At 39.8% G+C, this 27,961-nt stretch overlaps 2 protein-coding genes across 9 annotated transcripts in view; one reads left to right on the top strand and one right to left on the bottom strand.

Moving 5' to 3' along the window:
- The window catches only part of LOC139620203 (solute carrier family 41 member 3-like), a 54,693-nt gene extending 48,646 nt beyond the window's left edge, over positions 1-6,047 (top strand). For all 6 annotated transcript variants that reach the window (XM_071475516.1, XM_071475515.1, XM_071475513.1 and 3 more), the window contains one exon: positions 817-6,047. In XM_071475516.1, coding sequence (XP_071331617.1) covers positions 817-990 — 174 coding nt within the window. In that variant the 3' untranslated portion in view covers positions 991-6,047. The remainder of the gene's footprint in view (positions 1-816) is intronic.
- Positions 6,048-7,352: 1,305 nt separating this feature from the next.
- Positions 7,353-27,791, bottom strand: LOC139620205 (carbohydrate sulfotransferase 11-like). 3 transcript variants are annotated; one of them, XM_071475521.1, is made up of 5 exons: positions 26,495-27,791; positions 26,058-26,261; positions 13,867-13,943; positions 11,648-11,812; positions 7,353-10,872 (listed from the first exon to the last, which is right to left on the bottom strand). In XM_071475521.1, the coding sequence occupies exons 2-5, from the start codon at positions 26,149-26,151 to the stop codon at positions 10,189-10,191; spliced, it is 1,020 nt and encodes a 339-aa protein (XP_071331622.1). In that variant the 5' UTR covers positions 26,152-26,261; positions 26,495-27,791; the 3' UTR covers positions 7,353-10,188. The 3 variants fall into 3 exon arrangements, with proteins under 3 accessions (XP_071331622.1, XP_071331621.1, XP_071331623.1); XM_071475520.1 differs by having other exon boundaries at positions 26,058-27,791; XM_071475522.1 differs by having other exon boundaries at positions 11,648-11,809; positions 26,058-27,791.
- Between the last annotated feature and the right edge of the window lie 170 nt (positions 27,792-27,961).

Genomic DNA, 27,961 nt, shown 5'->3' with positions numbered 1-27,961 from the left:
TGGAGCTGGAGCTGATAAATACTCCTGACTGCTGCAGGAGTCTGAATGCTGATTGTACCCTTTTACACTGACGACAACAGCCAGATGTTAGTGTTTGTTGGTGGGATTTTTGTCCATTATGAGCATTTGAGGTGCACTAGTCAAGAGAGCCTATTTTGTCTGGCTCCTCATTAGATGACCTGAAGTACCCCTTGAACAAACATGATGTTTCAAATATGATCCAAATGAATTTTGACTGTTATTTAACACTAATGACCTTATAAAGGTTAGATATGATATTTTATGATCAACAGTGATAATATTTTTCTTACAATTGAACTGTTGTAATTGCATAGATTGGTTTGGTCAAGTATTCACACTGTGTTCAAATATTTATCCATTACTTTTTGCCAACTAGTCAGCCATTTATTTATTACCTTTAAGTATTCTTCCAAACTGTCTATGCATTACCGTTAGCTATAACCAACTGTCATCCATTACTTTCAGCTAATTATTGTAACCATGAATCAGTTTGATGGGAAATACTGTTCAGTCATCCTATTATAGCTAGTAGCTAAATGGATATTGGAATTTTGCTAATGAATAGCATCAGACCAATATCCAATTTGGCTGTTTTTGTCTTTAACATAAATATATGATTGTTTTTTTAAGTTAGTTGAGCTACTCCACAATGTTCCCACATGCCTGCCTGGGAATCACTGAACTGTCACTAAATGTGTTTTGATGCTCACTGCTTATGTATATGCTGGTGATTGCAGCTTTAAAAATCTAATTTTTTTACTATTTTATCTTTTTTTTCTGTTTTTCTCTGTTTAGGTGGCTATCCTCCTTTATGTTGCTGACCTCATTGTGCGCTTGATGTGGAGAAGGAGCCTGGACCCTGATAACTTCTCCATCCCCTACCTTACTGCCCTTGGGGACCTGCTGGGCACTGGCTTCCTGGCCCTGTGCTTCCGCTGCGTCTCACTAGCTCAGAGCCTGGGTCTATGAATTTCCCCCTTTCCCATGTACTCTTAGCCAGCCACTGTCTTGTCGCACCAATTTTGTTTGCACAGAGATGCTTTTGATTGGACAATAAAGCATTTTCTGATCACTGGCCCAGTTCATATCAAGGAATTTCTCACAAATTCAGATCTTTACACTGGTGGAGCGACAGCACATGTGACACCCACCCATTTACGCCCATCCATCTGGGTGTAGGGTTTGCTGCCTGAAAAATGTCCAGCCTTCAGCTGGATCTGATTCTTTTATTCAAGTGCAAAAGACTTTAAAGTATTCAGAAGTTTTAGTTCTCTGTCCTTCAGAACACCTGCTACACTACATTGAACTTAAGTTTAAAATCATTCCTCTTTATCTCTGTTGTTAAATTGTCCTGCAGTAACTGATCTGAGTTTGGAGGCTCTTTGCTCATCTCATCTCTTAGCTCATCTCTTTGGCTTTGGCTTTGGCTTTATCAGAGGAATATGTAGCAATTCAACATTGTAGCAGCAGGACATCATGACAGCATATCAACTGTGTAGGCCGGCAGAAATGTTTTTCATCGGCCTTTACTGTGAACAAACGGGGTGTTTGTGGGGATTTGTTTGAACTTGAATAGAACAAACAGACTTAAAGCAGCCCTCATTTAGGCGGGCTGCACTATGCATTAAGGTTAGAGGTTGTGGAGGTTGATGTATGTCGTACACTAACTGGAATTTTTATGGATGTATGTCCAAATATATTCGTTTTGAACCATAATCACTGTTTTAGATCAAATGGGACAGATGTTGTAATCACGTGAAAAAAAACTGAATCTCCATTATTATCCATATTATGTACTTTATGAGTCTGATAACTACCCAATCAACAATCCTGCTGAATTGGTTTTTAGGTTTTTGGAGATAGTGTTGTATCAGTCATGAACATTTTGCAGAGAACAGAGCAGAGCAGCTGGACCTCATGTACTAATTGTTCATGGTGACTAGTGTGCAGGAGTTGCAGTATCATCATCATCATTCAACAGTACACCTGAAAAATGTAAGGAAGATAACGTATTTAGCCACTCTGTTTGTCTGAGAGTCACTGCATAATGTTTTTGTGAAATGAGGTGAGGAGACAAACAAAACAAAACTGACCATCAAGACTGTTTGACTTTGGGAGGGGCAGGGACATACACCAGCAAGTTTTTGACATATATAAATTATGTGCATGTGTTCAGCTTCCCCACTCTGCGTCTGTGATGGCACCTATTGGCATACATAGTTAGGATCAAAAATTATTCCAGACTGGTGGAATCAAATCAAAAATCCACTAAAAGTTACTGTTAAAGGAATTGTTTGACAGTTTGGAAAAAAAACTTATTTATAATGATTTTGTATGGATTAAACAAAAATATGATAAAATGTGTTAATTAGTAAGATCTGGAGGTGCTTGTAGGTGCCTGGATTCTGCCAGTGCCAGGCTAGCTGTTTCCTCCTGTTTCCAGTCTTCCCTGTGGAATATACATCGGTATCAATCTTCTCATCTAATGCCTGGCAAGAAAGCAAATAAGTTTATTTTCCAAAATGTCAAACTTTCCCTCTAAGGTTTCAAATAGGAGCTGTGCATTGTAAAAATCACCTGTTAAAGCAATAGTAATAGGCCTGTGTAAAAAAAAAAAAACCCTGTAACCATTGACAGCTGTTTTCTCCAAGCACTTCTTCCACTATGGAGAAGCCAGTGTCATCAAAATACCAAACAATCACAGGTAAGAGAAGGACCCAGCGAAAATACCACATTGCTAACTTAAAACACCAATGATCTCTCACAAAAAGTGTCTCCAGAATATCATATATGCAGATGATGTATTGCTTTTTGTAGCACATAGAGTAGGTATACACAATGCCATTAAACTGGCACATGCAAACAAATAAAAATAAGCAATGAGATTCTACATTGTAATAGAAACCCAAATGTCACCTTCCAAAGCACTCTGAAAAATGTTTCCACACCTCTTACTATTTGAAGAGCAATCTCTATATTCAACAAATATTTTTTAATATTTAATTTATTCTGAATTTTGTCCTGTCACTCAATGTAAAAAAAAAAAAAAAAACTGAACAGAAAAACTAGATGACTTGTTGAAGTATTTGTTTTCAACCATCAGCCCAGGTTTATGTGTTTACATTGACTGCCTAGCTGCAGAGGATCTTGGGTGTTCCCTCACTTACTGCCTTACTTCTCATTATGACATTGTCAAAACCATAAAACCTCTTTACTGCAGTGAGTGCATATACATGCACATGTTACTCTTAAAGGTGTTCAGACAGACAGCGAGGTGAATTGACCCTGCATCATTTGTACAGAAGACATTCTGGGTTCAACTCAGCTGCTGACTGAAGGTGCAACTCACCTTTAACTCCAGTTGTTATTTTTCCCTCCAGTGTCTCTCTCCTCTTCCTTCTAGTCTCTGTGTGTTTATGAGGCAAATTCATAAAGCCCTTGGATGCACTTAAACTCTCTGCTGAAATTTGTGACATTTTTCATTCACACAGACATGTCTCTGCATCAGTTAAAGGAGCTATGTGTGAGTTTTGTTATTGCTCCATAGACAGCATTAGTATTTACTTACCAGACGAGAAGAAATGTTGCCAGTTCAGCATCAAACTTCATTCCTTTACTCACCAAGAGCTGTCTCCAGTGGTGGAAAGCAACACCAATGTTAACTCATGTCTCTATCACATCTTTTCTTCTTCTACTCAAGTTAGCATGCAAACCTGCTAGCCCGGCCCATCATTGTCACTTTGTGATAGAAACCCAACGTAGCCTCCAATTTGCCCTAAAGACGAAGTGCTGCTCATAGCACGTAATATGACATCTTGTTTTGTAAACGCAACACAAGCTTCATGGCTGAAACTCTTGCAACAATCACTAGCACCCTCTCCCAACAAGAACCCATGTGCAGCGGCAGAGCCCCCATTATGCCATCCTGGGCAAATTTGTGTCAAAGTGCGTCTTTCCCTTGACTTTGTTAACAATCATGTCATGTCTAAAATTTGCCTCGCATTCTGTTTGAAGTAACACCAGTCATTCAATTAAAATTTAAAATCATAATTAAGCAGATTCATATCCAAATTGTGTATTATTTCAGCTGACATAAATACACATTAGATTACAATTCATATATAACTGCAAAAACCACACTATCTAGGATACGGAATTTATAGTCAGAATTACACTGGCCATGTCTGTCCTGGCCATGTGTGTATGAGCTTCCTCTCAAGACTAAGACAAAAACAAACGCGTGTAAATGCACTCATTAAATCACATGGAACATGTTTGCTGTTTGCTGTTACTAGTTGTACCTACTTTTAGAGACAAACCTCATAAACACTGAAATCTGAGGCATTTCTGAAAACAACCTGTCTTGTCAACAACTGAATATTAATGTGAGGTATATAAGTGTTAATAGTGCTTTGCTAAAAGCTTTTATTGTGACACTGTTACACAGTACTTTCTACACTAGAAGGTAATGAAATATAAATACATACTATTGGATTCACAGTTTATTTCACTGAAGTAATGTGTTAACTGTGATATTGTGAGAATTAGAGCTAAGGAAGTGTTGTACCAGCACGTAAGTGTGTCTCTATCAGTTGGGCTGGATGATAAATCTGTATCATTAGAAACTGTTACATCTATATTGCTAATGACTCTGTAAAGAACATTTGTTTAATACATAATTGCTTTTATTTGCATTACTGTGTTGGGTGACTCCTGATGTTTGTCCTAATTAGTTACAGTCTGACCAGTGAAATATTCTAGACCTGTGGTCATAGCTTAATGATTGGATAAATGTCCATTAAAATCGCAAGAGGCTAGAATGAAACCAGACCTTCAGATTATGTTCCAGAAGTTAAAAACCTCAATCAAAATCCCATTCAAATTTCTAATGATGCAAATAATTAAAAATCCAGAGTTAGAACATATTGCCTTTCCCAACATATTGTATGTCATGAGGTTCACTCCATGTGTTTACTTAAGAAAAAAAAAAAAGATCTGATGTCTATTCAAAATTTGAGCTTGAGCTGTGCAGACAAGCCATTTCGCCAAAAACAGCAGCAGCACAGGACTGAATAGTGTAGAAGTTTTTATGTGGATTGTAGAAGAGCACTACATTTTCATAAAATGACAGAGAAATAAATACTGAATGAGCACATGGATGAGTTACAGAAGCTAATGGAAGAGGCTAGCCTGTCAGGCACCTCAGCTTTCTGTACCATTATACCAATGAATGCTAAATATAAAAGTGAAGCTAAGGCCAGTGGGCATTTCACCGAACTTAGCTTGTTAGATTGATAGCTCTAGCTTGTAACTCCCTGTAAAATACAACTTGTAATTTTTACTTTAAAAAAAGTTTTATAATGCAGGCTTTTTTTTTTAAACTTTGGACTAAACTATGCAGTTTATGAAAGCCCCCTGCTTTCCTGCAGTCTTTGTGCTAAGTAAGCTAAGCTAACTGCCTGCTGGCTTTAGCTTTATATTTAGCAAAAACGTAGGAATGGTATCAATCTTCTCACCTGACTCTTAGCAAGACAGTTAATAATCGTATTTCCCAAAATGTTCAATTATACCCTTAAAAAATATGGTTTATCATCCAGCCCTATTAATCACTATGTCAACGAGTGTGATGGCCAAATATCTGATTGCAAACTTGCACTTTTGGTTTAATAGTTGCCTTGAAAACGAAATTAATGTTTGAAATTTAAATGTCAATGTCAACAAATAGCTTTATCCGCAGTGTTGCAGCAGTCCTTTCTTTCTTGCTTTCTGTAGGCAAAACTTTGTACTGTACTTCAATGTTGACACTGCCACATAATGACTTTAGGGGCTTTTAAAATGCCTTCATTTTCTAATCTTGCTGTGTTCACTGTCAACTGAGCTTCCACACCCATAGTGTGCTGTCTTATGTGTGCGCAAAGATTCAAGTGTGGAATTTAAAAACGTGTCAAATGTTTGGTGAGTGCTTGTGATTTTTGTGGCTATGAACAATTATATTTTAATAAAAACCAACAGTGTAATGAAATACATGTTACTTTGGCACTATCACATATTTATCACCCCCCCCCAAAAAAAAAAGAAAAAGTTACACTGAAGCCACTACTACTGTATGTGTATGATTTTATTATCTTTTACTTTGACTCCATCAAATGAAGTATTAAGAATAACACTAGTCAGGTTTTTATCCATAATTTGTTCAAATTTTAACCAAATTTCCACAGAATTAAGAAAGATGCAAATTAAAGTTTCCATCCACTGCTGTTATATAAATATTAGGAGTTGTGCTCATTGAGATAAACAGTCGGTGGTGCTGGTGCCAGTAATGTGCTGTAAATCACTGCAGGAGAAGAGGCCAAACAGGGTGTAAAGGACTTTCACAGATGCTGGATCAAAAAAACATCAAACTGAAGGCAAGAGTCAGATAAAGGATCCACACACTGTGCTAACAGTTTCCATCTGCAGGGATCTTCATCAGGCACTGTCAAATCACCATCACAAACCAGTCTATGTCTATATGACCTTGAACTTTAGCCTATGTTTCAACTTGTTTTTGTCCCTCTGTAGAGGCATGTCCGATCCCCCATGTGGTAGGATCAGCCAGTGTTGCCCAGCTCTGCTCTGATTGGTTCAGCCTGAGGGCAACATGACTCTCAATCATGTAGATCACAGTCACCTGTGTGATGAATATTTGTGTGTGCACCATGAACTCTGCTATGAGTTAAAAACAGGAGGTAATGTGAGGAAAGTTAGTCTCATTATTGCTCTACACTAATCTGCTGTGTGTTCAGGTACTATCAGATTTTGCTCTATCAATACGCCAACAAGTTTTCTCTGCTGCCGAATGTGGTTTCTTGCCGGAAGCGGTTGGTGGTGATTATCATTTGACAAGAGCTTTGGCCATCATTGTGTTCACACGACAAGAGGGTATAATACACTAGCTGAGAAGCGCTACTTCATCAGGGCAGACTGGAGGCTACAGTTAGTTGCTACTGGAAAGTGACTAGTTGGTTAGCATGCTTACTTAGCTGGAGAAAGCTCTTGATGAGTAAAGGAATGAAGTTTGATGCTGAACTTGCAACCTTTCTTCCAGACTGTTGAGTAAATAGCTGTTAATGCTAATGCTAGCTGTGTAGCAAGAGCAAAACTTACAAATGGCTTCTTTGAATACTCCTGCATAATACTGCAGTCAAGGGTCATCTTTGTCCTGTATAACTCAGTGGAAAGCTTCCTCTTCCATCAACATAGGAAAGAAAGCTGCTTTTGATACAATATGTCTGAGTTTAACATAACTGTGTTTTGTAATGAGAGACAACAAGAGAACACACACTCAATGCTGCTGTTAGTAGACTGTATTTGTTGAAACTTCAAGGTAACCAGACAGTCACATCACATTCACAGCTTCGTGGCACAAGTAAACTGGTGCATGAGATCCTTTCAGATTGTGCTCACTGGACTCACCGAGTCACTGGTCTGACTAAAGCAACGTCTCTACAGAAAATGTCTGACTAGCTGTGTTCATACACAGCAGCGTCTGGGTATTTGAGATGGAAATACAGCATGTGCAGTCTCTTTGAAAGAACAAGCTACTTGTTATTTGTATTCTGTATTTTCCAGGATAAAAAAGGAAATTAAAAGGTAAAACATATACTTTGTGCAGCATGTCATCGAGGCAGTAGGAAGAAAAAACATTGAGGGTGTGATTGGGTTTTGGCAAGTTACAGCTTCTTTCAAATTATGGCTTAAATCACACACTGCTACAAAGGAGAGCATTAAAATCAAACCCTGCAATCCATGGCAATCATGCAATCATAGCCAAACAGACACATAAAAAGTGGCATAAACATGATGGCACAAAATTTAAGGCTTGAACAAAAAGAGGAAGTCACATATAAAAACACACAACTTTTAACACATTACTTACACTCAGAAACACACCGATATTGCACCTTTCAAAGCAAGACTACAGAAGAAAAACACAATGTATCCAAAGTGGGCCTGCGCTGACCTGTCTGACAAACATGAAATACTTTATAAAAGAAATCTGAAAGATAAAGAGTCTGAGATGTTTCCTGCCACTTCAGCGCCACCTTGTCTTGACATGCACTAGAATGAAGAAGAATTGTTTAAGTTGGGACTTTTCAGAGGACTTTCCATGACAAGACTGTTATTTTAAACCCAAGTAAATATTTATTAATCAATCATTTATTCCTGGAAACATTTACATTTAAGTTGAATTGCGTGCTCTCCTCTACAGCTGCTCAGTTTCTGCATGTTGAGCTGAAGACACTTTGCAATTCATTGGATTTAATTCACTGACATTAGTGAAGGTTTACAATTATTTCCTGAAACCTTAAAGCACATTTTTCGAAATTTATGGAGCTGGAAAAATAAAACATGAACATTCATACTACTTTATTTATACTAAGTGTAGTTTCCAAAAAATATTGGTTTTGCACATTGACTGGCACATAAGACTTTATCAGTTTAAATGATGTAAAGCTATTGGATGGTTTTACCCCTAGTTTTAATAAAATAATGATGACCTCAAGTCTAAAAACAGCTTAAGAATCTGAGATATCTTCTTTTTTATTCTACACATTCTTCTTTCTTGTCAAACCTTGGTGCATGCATTACCCACAAGGCAACTAAACTGCTTTCAGTTTGATCAGAGACTCAGGTACATTATTCTGGTAGCTGCTAACGTGGCCTCGAGTGACATGTATAACTTTTTTTACAACTCCTTATAACAGCCTTTGATGTGTAAAATTCTGCAGTACAGGTCATTGATAAACATTTTTCCTTCATTAACCTCTGTACTATTAGCATAAATTCACTGACACTGCTGAAAAAGGCCATTAAGTGCAGTGGAAATGACTGTAGGTGGATTAGCCCCTCGTGCCTGCCGCCGCCCTAATAAGGGGAGCTCTGAGCGGGGGCACTGCTGGGCTGCACCCAGCCCTGACCACAGCTATGTGGTTGTTTGTTCAGCCTACCTGCCCAGAGCTAAATACAGACAGCGATTGAAGAGGGATGGCAACAAGCGTTTACTAAAACTGAGGAGTGACTGCAGGTTTCCCTGGAAACCTCTTGCATACAAATTTAAAGACAGAGTCAAAGAGTGCAGTGACAACTAAGATAAGACCTGGATGTAGTTTTTCAGCTCAGGTTTGATCAGAAAAGTTGAAAAAAAAAACAAAACAAAAAAAACAAGAGAGTGTGATGTGATAAGTTTAGAGTTGCTCAGAAGTTTCCATTTGGCATTAGTTTATGTGCAAAAGCCAAAACAGCAGGTAATTTTCCATGCAAGTAAAAAATTACTCTGAAAGAAAAAAAACCCTTCTGCTTTCATATAAAATTCATTTTCACAACATCATGAGGCCAAATGCACACATTTCCATAATAAATACTTTATGCTCTGACATACATAAATAAAGGCCTTCCAGAGATATTGTGTTGTAGGTGCTTTGAAATAATCTGCTGCGTTCAGTTTCACAGTCAGTATGTTCAGCTGTATACCCACGCCAGAGGAGAACCTGCTCCTCTCAAGTGTGACTTTAATTTATGGCTTAGAAAAACAAGCCATAGGAAAACTGTTACTGTAGTGGGCACTGCAGGAAGGCTGGTAAGGCACGTTACACCAACTCAACGACCACAAGTAACAGACAAAAAGTCAAAGAAAGGTTTGCTCAATTTGACAACGTTTCTAGGCGAGAAATGGCAAAAATAAATACTGAATTCTCAATTAACCTAAAGCCCAGACAGAAAGTGAATGCATCACCTGCATTTTCAAACACATTTTGGGAATAATATGTCTATTCTGCTAAACATCAAAACATTACACTGTTTTCAGTCTTGACATATTCTTGGTAGATTACAGCACAAACTGTCGGTTCTTTCCTTCTCAGGAAGAAATTTGGTTCCACTTAGAAAGTTCCACTCACTGAAACCAGAAAATCAAGTCATTCTACACAACCTTCAGTTTCTGCTGGAGAGTAGTAGTGACAAGTCTGTGCCTGTGATGGACCACCCGAAGGCAGAGGTGAATATTGTCAACGGCAACCTGAAAAGTGCAAAATTATCATTGCTTAAAAGGATGAATGGAATGTGAAAGGAAAAATATCACAACCGATCTATGCATGGCACTGGTGTCAGTCGTCGTTTTTCTACCTCTCATCGAGTCCTGAGATACTCTGGTGTGGAGTAGTTGAAGAGGAGGAAGTCCATTCGATACAGATTGAACAGTTTCTTCTGGTAGAAAGGACTGATGTGCTTAAAGAAGCGTGCTGCCATGTTGCCATCAGTCCTAGTGCTCTTACCAGATGTTGGAAATTTAAGTGTCCCCTGCACTCCGGCCAAACTGAGCACAGCCTGAGCATCCGGGTCCAGAGTCTCGTACTTCCCCACCACATCGTAGTGGATCAGACAGGGGTGGCAGAGAGAGTGCACCCGCTCCCAGTGCTCATTCAAAGGTTCCTCCCGCTGGGTCCGAGGATCCACGAGATACTGGACAAACTCGTGGAAAGAGACATTATCCCCTTTCTCCAGTGCTTCGGGCTCCGGGTTGGGCCGGTGCCGGCGTATGATCTTAGTTCCGTAGCGTTTGTGGAAGGCCGTGTTGTAGCTGCGTGTGAACTTGTTCCGGTAGGCAGACACCAGACGCTCAAAGGGCTCCCGCACGAAGATGAACTTGAGGTAGCTGCGTAGGCGCTGGTTTATCTCAGGGACAGAGAACTCGGAAAGCGTGCGAAGGTTACCAGCTACATGCGCCTCGTTGGCAGGGATGGCAAGAGGGTCGGTGTAGCGGCCGTCACTAGTGAGGACCATGAGGACACGCTTCCAATTTGTGCAGGCTACCTGGAAGTCATGAGTAGAAATACACATTTATACATAGAAATATCTAAGAGCTGTTATTTTTATACACTGTAATAAACGTACATCTCAGTAATCTAAACTATGAACGCAACAACTGAATACTAGCCTAGTAATCACTTAGTGAAGGATTCTTGTGGTTTAGAGAGAGGTTATCAAAGTCTGACAGTGTGCCTCCCCAAGACAAAATCAGGACAAATGCCTGCTCCCCTTCCCGGCCCCTGTCTATGTCAACAGGAAACATAATTTTGCCACAGTATCTTACACTGGGTGACAATTTGAGCCCTGTTTTCTTTTCCTTTGGTCCACATTTGTGTACATTGTTGCAAATCAGTACAATTAAAGTATACAAAATAAGCTATTAGCAGTTCCTGTTAGTAGTGTACCCATGGACATTCAGACAACTGTCACTGGCATACTGCAAACTGAAGAAAACTAAAAAAAACATGATGATTCCCAGACAAGTTCAAGAGTTGTAAGAAGTAGCCTTTTTTCTATAATTTCTAAGCGGACACATGGATGTCTAACAATATGTGTATCACACCTCTGTGTGCAGATTTGACTGAGCTATGACAGAGAGAAACTACAATAACCAACTGTCCCTGTCTCTTTCATGTCACTGTGTCTTTGCCTCATGTCTCTCCCTCTGAGACACCCCATCCCCCCACTTTTCAACCATCCCCGTGCAACACACTAACACAGTCTGAAAACCTCTGGTCTAGAATTTCAGCTGCACTGACTTAATGTAATGGTAACCAACCTTGGGTACATAGCAGTAAATAAGGCTGTGTTTATCATCCACAATGAGGTGTTTGAGATCCTCAGGCGAAAGTACCCGGCGCTTCCTCGTGTGGCTCAGACACGCCTGCTCCAACAGCTCCCTGCGGCCTTGCAGGGACCTCTGTGCTGCCAACAGCTTCAGCTGCTTGTGATGAGGACGATGTAGTACGGATGACAGAGGGAGCAAACAGGCCATTGAGGAGGGAGGAAGAAGCACAAACAGAAACATCTCTTAAAATTGCTGCAGTGCCAGTTTTCTGTCCACAGGAAGACTCATAGAACAAGGTTTAATGTTTTGAGACAAGTGGATTTCATCTACATCTTAAAATAGTTTACAAAAACTGCATATGTCACGTTACAGTAATATTAAAAAAAAACGTTAGGGGAGACTCAAAGGGAGGAAACTGTTGGGATATACAGGGATTTGCAGGTTACTTATTAAAGGGGCTAATTGTGAGTTTTATTGCTAGAAGTAGTTTCTTGCTGGGCGCAGGTGGTGGTGATTGTCACTTGCCAAGATCTTCAGCCATAGTTGTGTTTACAATACAAAGAGGTTAGAATTTGCCCTCTGAGCTGCACTACTTTTTCAGAGCGGAAAGGACGCTACAGGAAAGTGATGAGAAGGGCTAGCAGGTTAGCATGCTAACATCAGCAGAATAAGTAGGAGTGTAATGGGTAATAAATATATTTAAATATTTAAATTCACTGGTATGGGCATGGGTAAAAATGAACTAAATGCAGGTGGGCAGCAGGTGAGAACAAGGCAAAGCTGAACATATGGAAGACATTTGGTGTGATCAGACTGTGAGAATAACACTGTCAGTGACTTTGCTAGTGACTTTGTAAAAGGTGCACTGGACTAAGAACATTGTCACTGAAGAAACACAACAACAGCTTTAGGAGCACAGGTGCTGCGCCAATTGACATTTACTTTTCCAAAACCCAGAGGCCATAACGCAGTTAGCGGTAAAGATTGTAGGCCAGTTCATCAGATTGTTTGAAACTGTGTGTGGTGATGGATTTAGCGAACTGGCACAGGGTTTGATTGCCATCAGTGCCTGAGCTGGTTGTCAGCAGTTTCTGCCTGATTCGACAACTGTATCACACAGACTGAGACAATATGCAGAGGACATTTGACAAAATATCAATTTGGACCTGAGGAAGAAGCTGTCTGATAGCAATGGGGAAGTTACTTTGGATATGTGGACAGATGATTTATCGGTTATCTTTGTGTCACTAAAAACAAGTGGAAGCTAACTGACTAACAAATGCACGTCTGAATGGGCTGATACATTAAAATGGCAGATAACCTTAGACCAGCCGTGGACCGATTGCATTGCTATCCACGCTGGAGACACCTCTTGGTGAGTTAAGGATTTAAGTGTGATACTTAACTCGCAAAGTATCTTTTTCAGAAACTTGAGTGAGCGGATGTTAATGCTAACAATGGCTATATACCAAAAGCAAAAACTTACATATAGTGGCTTTAAAGGAGTCACATTTTGAAAAATAAACCACTACCTCTGCTGACTTGACTTGCTTTTAGTGCAGGGCAGCTATGTGTTTCAAATGGGATGGCTACATGTATACTTCACTACACTGAAAGCTACATGACAGGCTGCAATGTAAACTCGGTGATGGCCTTAAAGCAGTTCTACAAATCATATCCAATCAGCCATACGCATGTGACAATAAGCGTTCTTAGATGGTCAGTGTTCAGGTTACTTTGACCTTCAGTGTTAATATCCTACAGCTGAGACTGAGCACTGAGATACCAAAGATGTAAGATAAATTTGGGAATAGTACAAAACATTTCCCCTTTCAATAAATATCAGTAAATGTTCCACACGGAATGTAACATTTGAGTTAACAAAGTCCTCCTAGCTGAAACTTTTACACTGCACAGTGTAGATAAACATAACATGTTAATTAGTCAGCTTCAGAGGTGCTAGTAGGCAGAGCTTGTTACCTTTGGACTCAGCCAGGCTAGCTGTTTCCCCGTGTTTCCAGTATGTATGCCAAAATAAGCTGTTGGTTGTAGCTTCACATTGAGAAGCTACAGATATGAGCGGGGTATCTACAACGTACCTCTCAGTAAGAAAGCAAGTAAGCTTTAAAGCAAAACTTTAAAATATATCTTTAAGTAAATATGGTCTTGTAGTGGATAAATCCATACAGTTTGTGCATTGGCGCTCTCACCTGGTCTCCATTGTAGAGGGTCTGCAGCGGACTTCTCCTGATTTTCCCTGGTCTGCTGACAGTCTTTACACCAGGTTCTACAGTGAGACAGGGGGAGATTAAAATCCACATTATTCTTGATGAACTGTGCCGCAAACAACGACAGTTTAACAGAAGAAGTGTGTTTCTGTGCTTCTTTATGAACTCATGCTCCAGTTCATTTCTTACATTTTGACAGGATTTATGCTAAATGACTAACAACACTGTAAATCTGTTACACGTTGTGGGTTTTATGTCAACAAGAGAACATGCCTGGTGAATTTTCACTGCAGGGTCTCTGTTGGCTTTGTCACCACTGATTTAAGTCAGACCACATTATTGTTAGCTTTCATAAGCCTGTATATAGGCCACAAATGAGAAACACTTTTTTTATATTCTATTATGTATTTGCACAGATGTTTGAATTACACTTTTAAGACATCCAAATTGAGTTATAGGGAAGGTTTGTCAGAGCCAACTTTCCAACCCTCCTCTTTGTCATGATGTCATTTCTTCATATGAAAAAAATCCTCCCACTTTCTATTTATAGATTTCATAGGTACTGGGTTTGGGCAATGACAACCGAAATGGCATACGACGATGTCTACAGTGAAACATCTTAATGGACAATGACAATGTGGGAGCAAGGGTAAATGTGCAGGGCCAGACATGGTGCAGCAGAGAACAGGAAAGTTTGGTCTGTAGGTGCATTTTAATCTTCAGTTTTGCAACACATATAAAGAAGAAGAAGCCTCCTGATTTACTGAGGCAGTTGCAAACCAGGTAGATTTAAAAATAATTCTTATATTTGTGCCTATATTAAAATATGCTAAAATAAGCAGTTTTTCCTGAGTATATCAGGCATAAGGAGCTATTATAATCATTAGAATAAACAAATCATTTTTGAGCTATGGCTCAACATGATCCCTGAGGAAATCCTGCAAAAAGTTTTAAAAAAATTAGAAATAAGTAATAAATATATTTTTCTATAGTTATAGCAGAGACAGTGGAATATGTGTTTCAAGATGCGCTCTGCCATCTGTGAGGATCAGACAGGGGAACGATGGCATCGTCCATTGGTCCAACCCTAATAGGAACAGTGTGTTCCTTCCAAACTCCCTCTGTAACCCTTACATAAGTTAGACTTCTCCCCTTTTTCGTAGTCTCTCTTTGATCTAGCTGAAACTTTCGTTCATAATCAGTCCTTTTAATTTGACTCTTAAATAGATTTGTGGAAAATAATCTATCCGCAGCAAACTAAGTGTGGAACACGGTACAAAACAAAACAGATTTGGAGAGCATCCACTACCAATATCGTAACATTACACTACCAACAATGATAAATTTGCATCACTGATTAGCTGTGAGATTGAACAAAACTTGACTGCATAACATGTATTTGTAATGACAGACCTGCTGGAGGCTCTGCCGGTTAGAAGAAGTTACAATATCTGGATGGAGACCCTATTATCGTCTCTCCTTCCTCCTCCAGTCTGTATAAACACATCTGTCTTCTCCTTCACCACCCCCACCCACCCATTCCCATCCCCCTTCCTTCCAGCCCTGATGGCAGTCAGTGTTGGTGGCTGCAGCTAATGGTACTGAGCAAGAACAGTGATTTGTTTTGCACATGTGGCTAAACAATGCATAGCAGGGCTCAACAGTGTGGGCATTTCATTGGCATTTCCCACTAAAATTAGATGTGTGTTAACTGTCAATGAGCACATAGGCAAATAAAAGTATTACAAAAATAAGCCTAAGCAGCCTCTGATTTATTTCCAACAAAAAGGCTGTTAACACAACAGTGAACAAATGTCTGTAGTATTAATTCACCAAGCTGACTTTTTTATTTTTTATTTTTTATTTTTTAGAATTAAGAACTGCTTGATTATACTGTTGATACAGCTTAAAGTAGTTAATACAGTGTTTTCATACACAGGCTCTACTTGTGCTGCCCTCTCAAGTAGATTAAGACCCACCCAGGGAGATAAAATCCCTTGGTTACAACTTAGGTTAATTTTACTTTAGAACGCCTTATTTTACTCTTTTTAAACTCATTTTTGCCCACACACCTGTCTGAGTTGCATGTGCTGCAGTAACTGAGTGGGGACTAGAAGTCTACCGATAGCCTGCATGTGAGGTGTTTAGGTGACATCTGCAAATCGTAGCTACAGAAAATAACCTGGGTTGCATTTTCCCCCTCAAAACTACATGACCCTCCGCATGCACCGGTCACACACCGCACCACCCATCACCACAAGTAAATTGTCCACCTGTGGGAAACACAGAACATATACATAGAGTTTGAAGCAGAAATAATTAGAATCAGGCGCTGCGTAGAAACCAAGCTGGGATGAGAAAGGGGTGCAGAGAGATGGGGACATGCTTTGTGTATGAATTTGCATGAGGGAAACTTCTTGAAAAAAAATCCCCTTGAAAGATGAGAAAACTCTATACCATCATATGGAAAGCATATCAGTTGGCACTGAGAGCAAAGTGAAGAGTTATTCAATGGAATCCTGAGGGAGACAGAGGCTGTTTGTTTCTCTTCTCTCTGCTGAGCTGGCATCGAGCACATGAAGTAAGTTTTACTTTTACTATACAGTTTTGAAATGGCACAGAAATATGATAAATATCTGTGTGAGCTTGTGGCTTCAAACTCTAAATCACAACAGCTTCCTGCCATTTTGAAGAAGAGAACAAAAAAAGGAGAACAACGACAATACTAGTGAGTCAGTGAAGAAGAAAATCTACATCAGCAAATGCAGTAGAACATGTAGTGAAAGAAGATCTAAGATAGACAGTGAGTCTGAGACTGCCGGGATACAGCCTCTATCTGTCCCTCCTCTGCGTGAGCTCACATGAATCACCAAGAATCCCCAACTTCCTCTGGGTGAATCTGTGCCACATCATCTGAACACACAAAGATAGACATCTAAGTCCCACTGGACCCTGGTGAAAAGCTTTACTTGATGCGTACAAAATCCACATCTTAGGCCTTTTCTGGATACAGGGCACACACACAGTTCCATCTCACTTCTATGTGCTATTTTATAAATATTATGAAGTATACATACATGATAAACTGTTTCGTACAGAACTCAGCTGAGAATCATAGTTACGATGTCACTGTTAGGATGAAATGTTGAAGAGGTCATAAACATCACACTGACATCCCAGAGGGCTGAAACATAAAAGCTCATTCTACACAGAAATCAGACCGAATCTGTCCCAGGTACCACTGAATATAATGAATGAGGTGTCTGAGCTCTCAGTCAACAGCACAGCTGTTCACATCTTAAGCAGCAAAGCCTTCAGCAAACTCAGGACGCTTCCTCAGGAAGCTGGAAAAGTAGGTCAAGAGACACTTTTGGAGGCTCTACTCATATATTAACGGGTTATTGTGTTTTCAAATGTAAACATGATATCATGGAGGGGAAACATTTCAGTATTTCCTCCATTCTGATATAATGAGGGGGAGACAGGAACAGGAGAGAGTAAAAGTCAATTACAAAGCTAATTTATTGACTAATCACTCATCAAGGGGTCTAAAGTCCTACAACCTGGGAGTGCTGCAACTTGTTTAAAAAAAAAAGACAATGAAAAGACAATACACAATTTAATAAATCACCTTTTACTTGCATATGTCCTGAAAAGGTAAGGTATAGATACCCTGCTAACAATTAGCTAATGGCTAAAAACTGAACTACACTGGTTTTGTCACAAAATCACAACATCATGCCTTCACCACAAAGTCCCCAAGCTTTTGTGCCCAGGCTCTTGTCCATTAACTGATGATCCTCTGTCCCATTTCTAGCTGAGGTTAGAAATGTAAGTTGTGCTATTTGATTTTCTCTAGCTTTATGCTGACAATTTGTGAACATTTTTTTTTTATCTTCAAGAGCCAGTGGGATGGCAATGATGGTCCACAGGGCTGGCTATCCACCATGTTGGATGGATTGCCATTAAATTCGTATGGGTATTAAGGGTCCCCAGAGCCTGAATCATACTTTTTGACCCTCTGACATTTCCTCTACTACCACCACAAGGTCCAAGTTCACAGTTATCCAGTGAAACACCACAAGACGTTAACTGGCAACAAATAGTGCTAATTACCAACTGTTAGCATGCTGCCATGTTATACCATGATAAAAAATTAAAAAGATAATTCTGATAACAGCTGTGTGTTATCTGTGTATACATGGGTGTGAAGGTACAAGCTTGTTGAGGAGAGGATGCTCTGAAGAGACTGAATGTCTTTCTGACATGATACTTGATTTATAGATCTGTAACTCTAGAAATCTTACTATAAAATCCAGCTAACTCATCCTATTGATCTTTTCTCTGTGTCAGTATAAACTGGCCCTGCAATGACATCAGCCAGTCCCGGCTTTCTCTTCCATCAGCAGTGCTATTTTTTGTTGTGGCTCAAAAGTTTAACTCAGGAATGATTTTCTTATCCATTAAAATGCATCATAGGCTTTCACCTGCACTCACTCTGTCCGTGTTTTTCTCCGTTAAAATGAGAAGCACATGACTACTCCTCTTCTGATCATCACAAACCACATCTTTTTCTGTGTCGTGTGCTCTATCACACACACCAGAAAACCACAACTTCCTCTCAGGCCCAGGAAGTGACACACTGACAGTTGAAGAAGAGCAGAAGAGATCTTACTACACACACACACAAACATGCCCATTATGAACCTGGGTCTGTCTGGTTTAACAGTCTGCCAGGCGTGTGAAGCTGTGCTGATGTTATACTCCCAGACAAACAAGGTTCCATTAAGTCTGTATACTGGTCTGGATCTTTATAAACAGAGAGTTCTATCTTGTGACTAATCAGCTGACAGAAAGACAGTGAAAATGTTTGTTAAGAAGTTAACTAAATGCCTTGACTGTAGGGGACCAATACATCCAACATTTTTAGCTGTTGATGTTATTATTTTTGTTATCATTATTTTATCAAAACAAATCTCTGCCCTCCTCTAATGGAAAGTATTTACTCTTTTTTTTTTGTAAAAACCTCTTCCCTCTGTGGCATTAATAATGTAAATAATTCTGCACAGAGGTAAAATTGTAGGTAATTGCACTTAAGGGACGCCCTATCTTTATGAGGGCCACGTGATGGAAGTTTCCATGAGCTCAAACAAGACCACAATGTAATTTGCTTTGATTGAGGTCAGTAAAAGTCTGTTTCACAAAACACCTTCAAGTGACTGAAAGAAAAAATAAGATGTCACAAATGACAACAAAGGAAGGCAGAAAGAGATGATGGGGTTACAGGAAGTAACAGGCTGCCAGACTTTTGTGTTTGTACTGAGTGTAGCCTGATTTAAAAGTGTCACAACATCCACATAGTAAGAGCTGCAGATGGTTGTAATTAAGCCAAAAGGATAGGTTAACTTTACGATCAGTGATATCCTCTGTATTGGGGGAGTCACTTCCTTTCCGTCTTGCCCATGTCTTCCTTATGTTCACTTGTGCTCACTTGCACAATTCTTAAAAAATGGGTCAAAACTGCAACAGAAACATACCTGTAACGGATTTCTGGGGGATTTTCTACATCAACCAGCTAATTTCTCCTTTCAAACTAGAATTACTGCCTCGCAGTTACACGGCTCCATCAACCAATCGAGTTGCAGGAAATGTGGTGGCACTCTCCCCTTCCTGAGTTACAGCTTTGAATAATGGACAGAACTTTTTTAGTAGAACGTTATGATGTCACTGTGAAGATGACCTTTGACCATTTGGATATAAAATGACTTCATCATTTTATCCTAGTAGACATTTGTGTAAAATTGTAACACATATCATAATAAGTCTTTAATTTTTTGAGTTATGGCCAAAGACGTGTTATGTGAGGTCACAGTGACACTTGACCTTTGACCACCTGATTCTAACCAGTTCTTTCACAAGTTCAATGTTTGTTCCAAACTTGAAGTGATTCCCTTGAGGTGTTTGAGATTAACAAGTGCAGACGGACAGATCAATGGTGTCAGATTTCAGGTTGACCTGAACTGAAACCCCCCTCTGATTCATCAGAACTTTAAAATAGTTTGGTTTGACACGCTATGAGTGAACACATAGTCTTACTTCCTCTTTCCTAACTGTGCGTTCTGCAATTCTAACAAAGCAAGTTCCTTGATTGAAATGATTGAAAGTGTAAATTCTTTACACTGCACACTTATCAGCTTGGGTCAGTTATGTTCATCAGTTAATATCCCTCATTCTTGACAGCACCTGCTGTCCTCATGTCTTTTTTCCAATAAAAAAATGTGTCTATTAACAGGCACAGCGACGTGATAGTTTGTTCCTTGAGTGTTTCTCTGAGTGCCTCGCCACTCATTCATGGGGAATGGTCTAATTGCTGGTGAGTGTAAGCACCTGCATACATTATTGTATGGTGATGCTAGAGGTCAACAGAGTTAACAATATACTGTACATCAGTCTGTTTGATGTCAGGCTTAAAGTAGCTGTGGTACCTCAGTGGTCTTGATACCACAGCTCTTTACATTACAATCTAACTATCTGACTATTCAGTGTTTCCCACAGAATCTGATTTTGTGTTTCCCACAGCATAGCAGCAGCTATTTACAGGACACAGCAGATATTAACAAATAGACTTTTGGACACGCACCCCACAGAATGAGGCAGGATAAATAGCCAGCTGCTGTGGCATGTGGTGTAAAGCGTGATCTGAAGAGCTGCCGGCATTGTGGGACCTTGAAGGCATCAGAACATAACTTGTTTGTTTCAGAACAGCTGCACTGATGTCCATGTCAGTTGATAAATGACAGCGGGCATGAAGTAGCACTGTTGTGTTCAATTATAGGATTACATTGTGTATGTGTATGAATAGGCATGTATGGGGATGAGCTTGTAGGTAAATTCAAAGATTACAGTGTGCGTTTGTGTGTCTACAGTAGGTTTAGGTAAAAAAATAAATAAATAAATAAAATACACCATAAATTGTACACAGACTGTGTGTGTGCGTGAGAAAGCCACATCAGAGCAGGCCTTGATGTTTCCTCTGTTTAGAGTTGTGAGGTGGAATCCATCACTGTCACAGGAGGCAGCTCAGTGAAGAGAGTGAAGAGCATCAGTGATGTCTGGCAAAACAATCTTCAAAAGCCTGCCAGTCATGTGTGGCAGTTTATTTTTTTAATTCAGCTCAAATTTGATCATTATGTGACAACAGCTGTGACAGAGCACTCGAGACTTTAAAGAGTGGCCCGGTGTAAAGCAGAACCACGGCTATAAAATGTGTTCAGGTGCCTGCGGGCAGTTTGGCTTGTTGATGAGACAATTTGCTTTTGTCTCCCATAACTGTGAAAGAGAGAGACAGAGAGAGGAGTTTCCCACCCTTTAGCATGTGTTGTGTACAGCTGCCCAGCAAATGAAGTGGAAAAGTAAGAGAGGGTGAATGTAGAACCATGAACAGAGAAAATGTTCATGGTTCAGAAATGACCATGCCTCGGTTTTTACCAAGGGAAAACTCCAGACACATTCAAGTCCTGGCTGTGCTCAAGGGCAACAGTTCGGTTTGAATTCTATGCAATGATACAAATAAACCATTACATATTAGAGATGTCAAGAAACCAAAACTTTGTTACCAAGTCGATGCCAGATTTCTGAAAGCATGACATGACTGATAGGTAACCGAGGCTGCCATAGATGCGGTGGGTACTGAAGACGGTGAACTAGTCAGATGTGAAACACACAAAGTGAAGAAGGAAGAAAACATAACGGCAAGTGTGGCTGCAGCAACTGATCGGCAGCACAGAAAAACACACCCCATAAGTTGTGTATGAGATGAGATATTTTTATACAGCTATGTGATATTCTTAAAATATTATTTTAAGAATGACAAGTATATCTATATATTGAGTCTAAGGGTTGATTAACTCAGCCAAAAGAATGACGTTTTTATCAATCATCATTTTATCAATGAAGTTTTTATCACAGCTGTAACTAAGGTCAAATCCTAGGTTTGAGGGTGATGATAGAAAATGGTTTCCTGTGTCAAATAGCAAGGCTTATGACTTGCAAAATTAGCACCATTAGCACATGAGTGTGAATATAAACTTTATCTTGTAAATACTGGCAAGTTTACTCCATCTTTGACAAGTACACACACTGTGCCCCACCCTTCCACAGAGAGAAGTTACTTGGCATAGTAACGTGTACATACACTCAAACAACGCACACAATGACACTGCGCCACAGCACTGCTGAGTCAACACAACCACATAAAAGGGTGAGAGGAAAAAGAAAGTGGGTGTGCATCTCTATTTTTGTCCAAATTACGATGTATCTAATAAGAGAGGCTGACTGGAAATAGCACATGTCAGAAAATTTCCTCAGTATGTTAAAAACATTTTACACTGGTTTGAGGGAGGATTTTTGGGGCAAGAGTTTATATTTTATACATTAGGTCAAGCGCAGAAAACCCCCTAAGCCCAATGCTTCTTGACTGATTTCATGGCTTGAGGGTGGCAAGGATTAGTGCAAATGTTTTTTTTTTGTTTTTTTTAGGGATGCACATTTGATATTTCTCACCAGCACCTACTTTAAATTTTGGTAACCGGAAAAACTGAATTGAGAGGAGGGAATCTTACTGAGTTAAAATGCCTAAATAAATCAACATTTAACATAATAAATCTGACATGAGTTAACTATTGGGTGTATAATAGCACACTGGGGAGGACTTGTATTTTTTTCCTGAGTGCCAAACTCAGGGTGTTGGCACAGGAAGTCAGACAATGGAAGCGCAGCAGTAACACTGTATGCATTGTGCTGTGTGTCCGGTATTAAACAGCACGCCTGATTGGGAGATGTAGTTTTTTAAGACAAGTGGATTGGAAAAAAATCACAGCCTTTTAAAATAGGGTTTACAGTGCCTATCCTTCCAAGTACAGGACAATATCTTGTACAATGTGTAATCTCCTTTTGGGGAGGGAGGCCTTGCGTCATTGTTACATGCAGGTTTTGTGAAAGCAATGAGATGAGGGAATGGGAACAGATAAACAATGGGAAAATGGTCCTGCAATAAAGTTGACTTGTATAAAAAAATAAGCTTTTATCATACATGAATACAGTTAATCATCACCTGCGATGAGGGAAACTGATTTGCAGTGTAGGCACAAACAAACACAATAAAAACAACAAAAAGTCACAAATCAATCAGCGAGGAATCTCAGCCATAGTCCACACATGGTAGAAAAATTTAAAATCTCTCTGTATCCCGACTGATACAGTTGTTTGTGTATAAAATAAATAAAAGTGGAGACAGAACAGCCCTGAGGACAGCCCAAACTGGGGACTAGCAGCTCTAACAGCTGTTCACTTCAGTAAGAGTGTGTATAATCATTCAGTAATTCATAAGACAGGGACAGTTACCGCAGTACCACAGTAATATAACACCAACCAGCGCTAAGCTCATTACCATCAGCGCTGTTTTCATCTCTTTAATCTCAACCAGGCTCCAACCTCTCCATCAACAAGCAGGGAACGTTACTGGAAGAAAGCTCACATTTCTCACTCTCTATATTCTGGTGGTTGGGTGAATGTCAGACCTCCAACACCTCGAATGAAAAGCACCCATTCAAAATCCCAGCGGCTGATCACAGCAGTGCAGTTATCTCAACTGTATGAAAATCTGGCAAATGGACACACTATGAAAATACATTTGAAAACCACCAGAGTTTCAAACTTAAAGGAAATGTATTCTTGACTCTTTTACTCAGTTTGACAAATCCTCCAGTTTGGGATGTGACATCATGTCATGGTCAAGATAATTCCTACAGGCCTATGTAAAGTGTGTCAGTGGAAACCCTCTGACTTCACATTCAATCAGTGGTGAATATATCGGGTAAGTGTATCAGTTCTCAACTTCAAAAGCCTTTTTTCATGATTTTTAACTGATGTACGGGGAGCTGTTCTTAAACACATTTCCATCCTTATACTGAATATTACGTCCAAAATCTCAAATGTGAAAAAAAAAATCAGTTATCTCATGAACAACGACAAAAAATGTCAGTTGAAATGTGTAAACAAGGAATAAATCAAATATTTTGTCAATTAGGTGTAAATTTTTCATTATTTAAATATAATATAATACACAGTACATAGTGTAACATATGGGTCAGACTGTTCTACTGGCTGGTACCTCCTATTTGTTTTAAAGATAGAGTGGAAGTGAGAAATGAAAAGGGATTTAAAAGACTGGGATAATATAGAACTAAACAAGAAACTTGGCGTTGGATTTCAAACCCAGCCTGTATAGATACACGGTAATTAAGGACGCCTTGTGCTTTGTTGACATCCTGTGAATTAGTCCTCTCTAATGTGGCTTGCATGGCTACTGGCAGGGCTGTACAGCAGACAAGCCTAAACAGGTCAGACACCTCATTGGTGGAGGTGGATCAATGGGTGTGCTAAAGTGTGTTACTTGTAGGTTAGGCAACGTGTGGTTTGTTTGTTTGTCACCGACAGCTCTGCAAGCACTGTACTCAGGGTTTGGTGGTCTAAAGGGTGATTTATTGCCATGGATGTGTACTGTTGCATTATGGACAATCCAAAAGAAATGCTGGGTGTAATAATGGCTTTTTTTTTTTACTCATTCTGAATCATTATCTTTCATACATGACAGAATATGGTTCAGCATATACTGTGATGTGTAGCGATGGGAATTTAAAAGATTTTATTGATACCAATGTCATTATTGGTTCTGCTTATTCTTCATCCTTATCCTTATGTTAAGCCTACCTGGTAGCGCGTATGTGCTAATAACATAGGATTTACTCCTAGTAATGGACATGCTGCTTGGTTGGGAAGCAGTAAAACACCTGCATATGATGTCAAACACGTAGTATTCTTGGAATTTGTTACATAGAAAGAAATTTCATCAGGTTTATGGTATCCCCCCCCTTAAAATTCACATCTCACAGACAATCCAACTAGCACTGGCGTCATCTTTCTCTGTGACATGAAGCCACGTTTTTGGACCGTTTTTTCCACTCCTTGTTGCGGGTTTCCAGAAGCATAGACTGATGAGCTTGATTTGCAACGCGCAACTGTCAAACAAAATATGCTAGCATTAGTAAAAAGAATCAAAAAGCTTGGAGGCATACGATTCCAATTTTTCAGATAATTTGGAATCCGTTCTCAACTGAACCAGTTCTCGATTCACATTCCTAGTGACATGTGTTTCGCCATTGTTGCAAAGCATCATCCAGAGCATGCTGTGCACAGTTCATCTTGAATACTTTTCCATTTCAACAAAAACTCATACTGACCAATCAAGCTCCTCTTGACAAACAATATCACCAAAAGCTGAACTCTGGCTTCCCCTCTCTGCACCATTCTCCTCCTCCTTCTCTCTTCTTTACCAACCACATGCAAAACACCCTTTTTTTTTTAATCAAATGCTCTTCTCCCTCTCTATGCCCATGTGTAATTCTGCTTCTGCATGTATGGTCAGAGCAAATCAATCACCTCTTTAACTGAGCTCTGACTTCTCTAGTCTGCAGTCCCCTGGGAGCCAATCTGTCTTTCAATGTCCAGAATGGGCTCAGCCCAGGAAACAAAGGGAGAGGAGAGGTAAGAAGAGGAAAGCAGAGAAGGGTTACAGCAGAGGAATGCAGGAGGTCTCAGGGAGGGGGTTTTCAAAACATTCCACTGTTCACAGTGAGCTTATTCATACATACATTCTCATTTCTTTATGTAATACACATGTCCCCTGTTTCATATGTTATGTATAAACACACACACACACAAAGAGGTGTGCCAGTGTGGCTGTGTCAAAATTATTGTTTACCAAGGATGCACAACCCTTGCAAGAACACACAGCCCAATTTAAAAGCCTGAATGCTGCATTAAATGTGGGTGCAAGGAAACTACACAATGTCATCTATTAGTTATTGTTTCCATATTGTGTGCTAACCAGTGTTCCCATAGCAAATTATTCTTTGATAAGCATAAATCTATAATGCCGTTTTCACTGCAGTTGTGCTTGTGCGTGTTACATCGTGAAATTGGAATTTTACTTTCTTTGTGATCGCTGCACTATATTAATAAATCGTCGTTTTAACAACATTACAATACTGTTGCAGTAGTTCTTTCTGTCAGAAGACTGTGTGTGTGTGTGTGTGGGTGTGTGCGAGTCTCACCTGGCTTGTTGATGCTCTGAAAGTACAGCACGAGAACGAAGAGCGAGCCGAGGCACGTCGCCAGGAACAGGCGTCCTCCTCTGGGCATCTTCATCCTGAAGCCCGGCTCTGCTGGCGGAGCCTCCGACCCCTCGTCGCCGCCTTGACACGGTTCATACGAGACCACCGGGCAGAGGATGCGAGACTCTCCGAAGAGTTAGGAGCCTATTTATCATTTACAGGACACGAAAGGTAACAACAACCCATCCAGGAATAACGTTCACCGGGCTACTGAACGACACAGTTTACGTTAGCCGTTAATTCAAACGAGAGTGGGACAAAAATCCAGAACCGCCCGATGAGGTCCTTGTCGCGTTTTTAAAATAACGTTAACTTGATAATGATGACAAATTAAGCAAGGTCACCTTAGATAAAACATAAAATAATATTACATTCACCTGACAGGTGCAAAATTAAAAGTGATGACCGAACAGTTTTGTTTCGTCTTAGTTCTGGTTGTTACCTACACCAGTGGTGTCTATACTTTGCCGAAGCGACACAAACTTCTTCTCCGCCAAATATGGACGGGGCACCGTGCCATGACGTCACACCCACCCCTCTCTCGCGCCCTCTGCCCGTTTCAGAGCTGCTATGCTGCCTTCAGGTAAAGTCGAACATATTGACGCTACACTGAGAAGGTCGGATTTTCTTCATGTCATATACTCTGCTGTCAGGTGATATTTTGAATGAGTAGTACAAGCAACACATGTCATCTATGATCAAGTCTATTTATGGCCTAATGATCAAACGTTACCGTTTGCTAACTATATTTTCATTACAGCAAGTCTGTGAGGCATTGGCTTACGTGGAGCACATGAAGGCAGCATTGAAGTAGTTCACAGAGTTTTAAGCAGACTCAGGTACAGCATGTACTGTCTCAGCTATGACAGCTAGATGGTGAGGGCTGTAAGACGTTTAATGAAATAAATTGAAAAAAAAAAACGTAAGAAAAACTGGAGCGACGTGAAACCTCCAGATCCAATAAACATTTATCAACATTTATCAAAAGAGTCACAAACACTGTATGGACAGGCTACTCAACTTACCTGCTGTGAAATATGTCTATATCTGTAGTCCCCGTTTTATTTTTAGTCACAATTGAAATTACCAATTGCAAACCTAGAAGCTGCAGGGGAAAGCAGTGTGCTTCTGCTGTGTCACTGTATTATAAATTTATATGTGTTCATTTGGCCGATGCTTTTATCCAAAACAACTTACAAGTGAAGGACCATAGTAAAGCTTCAGTGCAGTGGGAAACCTTTGTGTAAAGGTTTTAAGTAATACATCTAGTTAATAAGTGCTGGGAGATGTATAAGAAAGTGCATCAAAGAGTGCTAGTTAGACATGTTCAGGTTTTTAGAAAAGAAGGTACTCTTGGAAGAGATGAGTTTTCAAGAGATTCTTGAAAATTGAGAGGGACGCCCCTCCTCTGATAGAACTTGGTAGCTCGTTCCACCATTGGGGAACCACAAATGAGAACAGTCTGGGCTGAGATTGCCTTGTCTGCGGGGATGGCAATGCCAGACGACATTCCCTGGAGGAACGCAATGGCTGAGAAGGAGCATAAGGCTGAATGATTGAGTTCAAGTAGATGGGGGCAGACCCAGAAGTCACTCTGAAGGCAAGCATTAGTGACTTGAATTTGATTTGGGCAGCCATGGGTAGCCAGTGGAGGTTGATGAGTAGTGGAGTGAACCAGAAGATTAAAATGGCAGCAATACTGAGTCTTTCTTCTTGCTTTGAGCACCATGTTTGTATGACATATTTGGCCTAATCACAACTAATATTACATTACAGTGAAATTACAGATTCTTAACTATAAGTTAGTTAGTTGATTTAATGGATAACTGTTTTCTCAAACAGTA

The sequence above is a fragment of the Trachinotus anak genome, unplaced genomic scaffold (genome assembly GCF_046630095.1).
Source record: "Trachinotus anak isolate AG129_WGS33_773 ecotype Australia unplaced genomic scaffold, CSIRO_AGI_Tana_v1 ptg000004l, whole genome shotgun sequence".
Lineage (NCBI taxonomy): Eukaryota > Metazoa > Chordata > Actinopteri > Carangiformes > Carangidae > Trachinotus > Trachinotus anak.
Note: the sequence above shows the minus strand (reverse complement) of the source record. Positions and strands in the feature narration are given on the sequence as shown.

Coding starts and splice junctions, on each gene's coding strand:
- LOC139620205 (XM_071475520.1), bottom strand. CDS start 26,151: ATGAAGATGCCCAGAGGAGGACGCCTGTTCCTGGCGACGTGCCTCGGC. Junction 11,813..13,866: donor CCCTCTACAATGGAGACCAG/GTGAGAGCGCCA, acceptor CCTCATCACAAG/CAGCTGAAGCTGTTGGCAGC. Junction 10,873..11,647: donor TTTACTGCTATGTACCCAAG/GTTGGTTACCAT, acceptor CATGACTTCCAG/GTAGCCTGCACAAATTGGAA.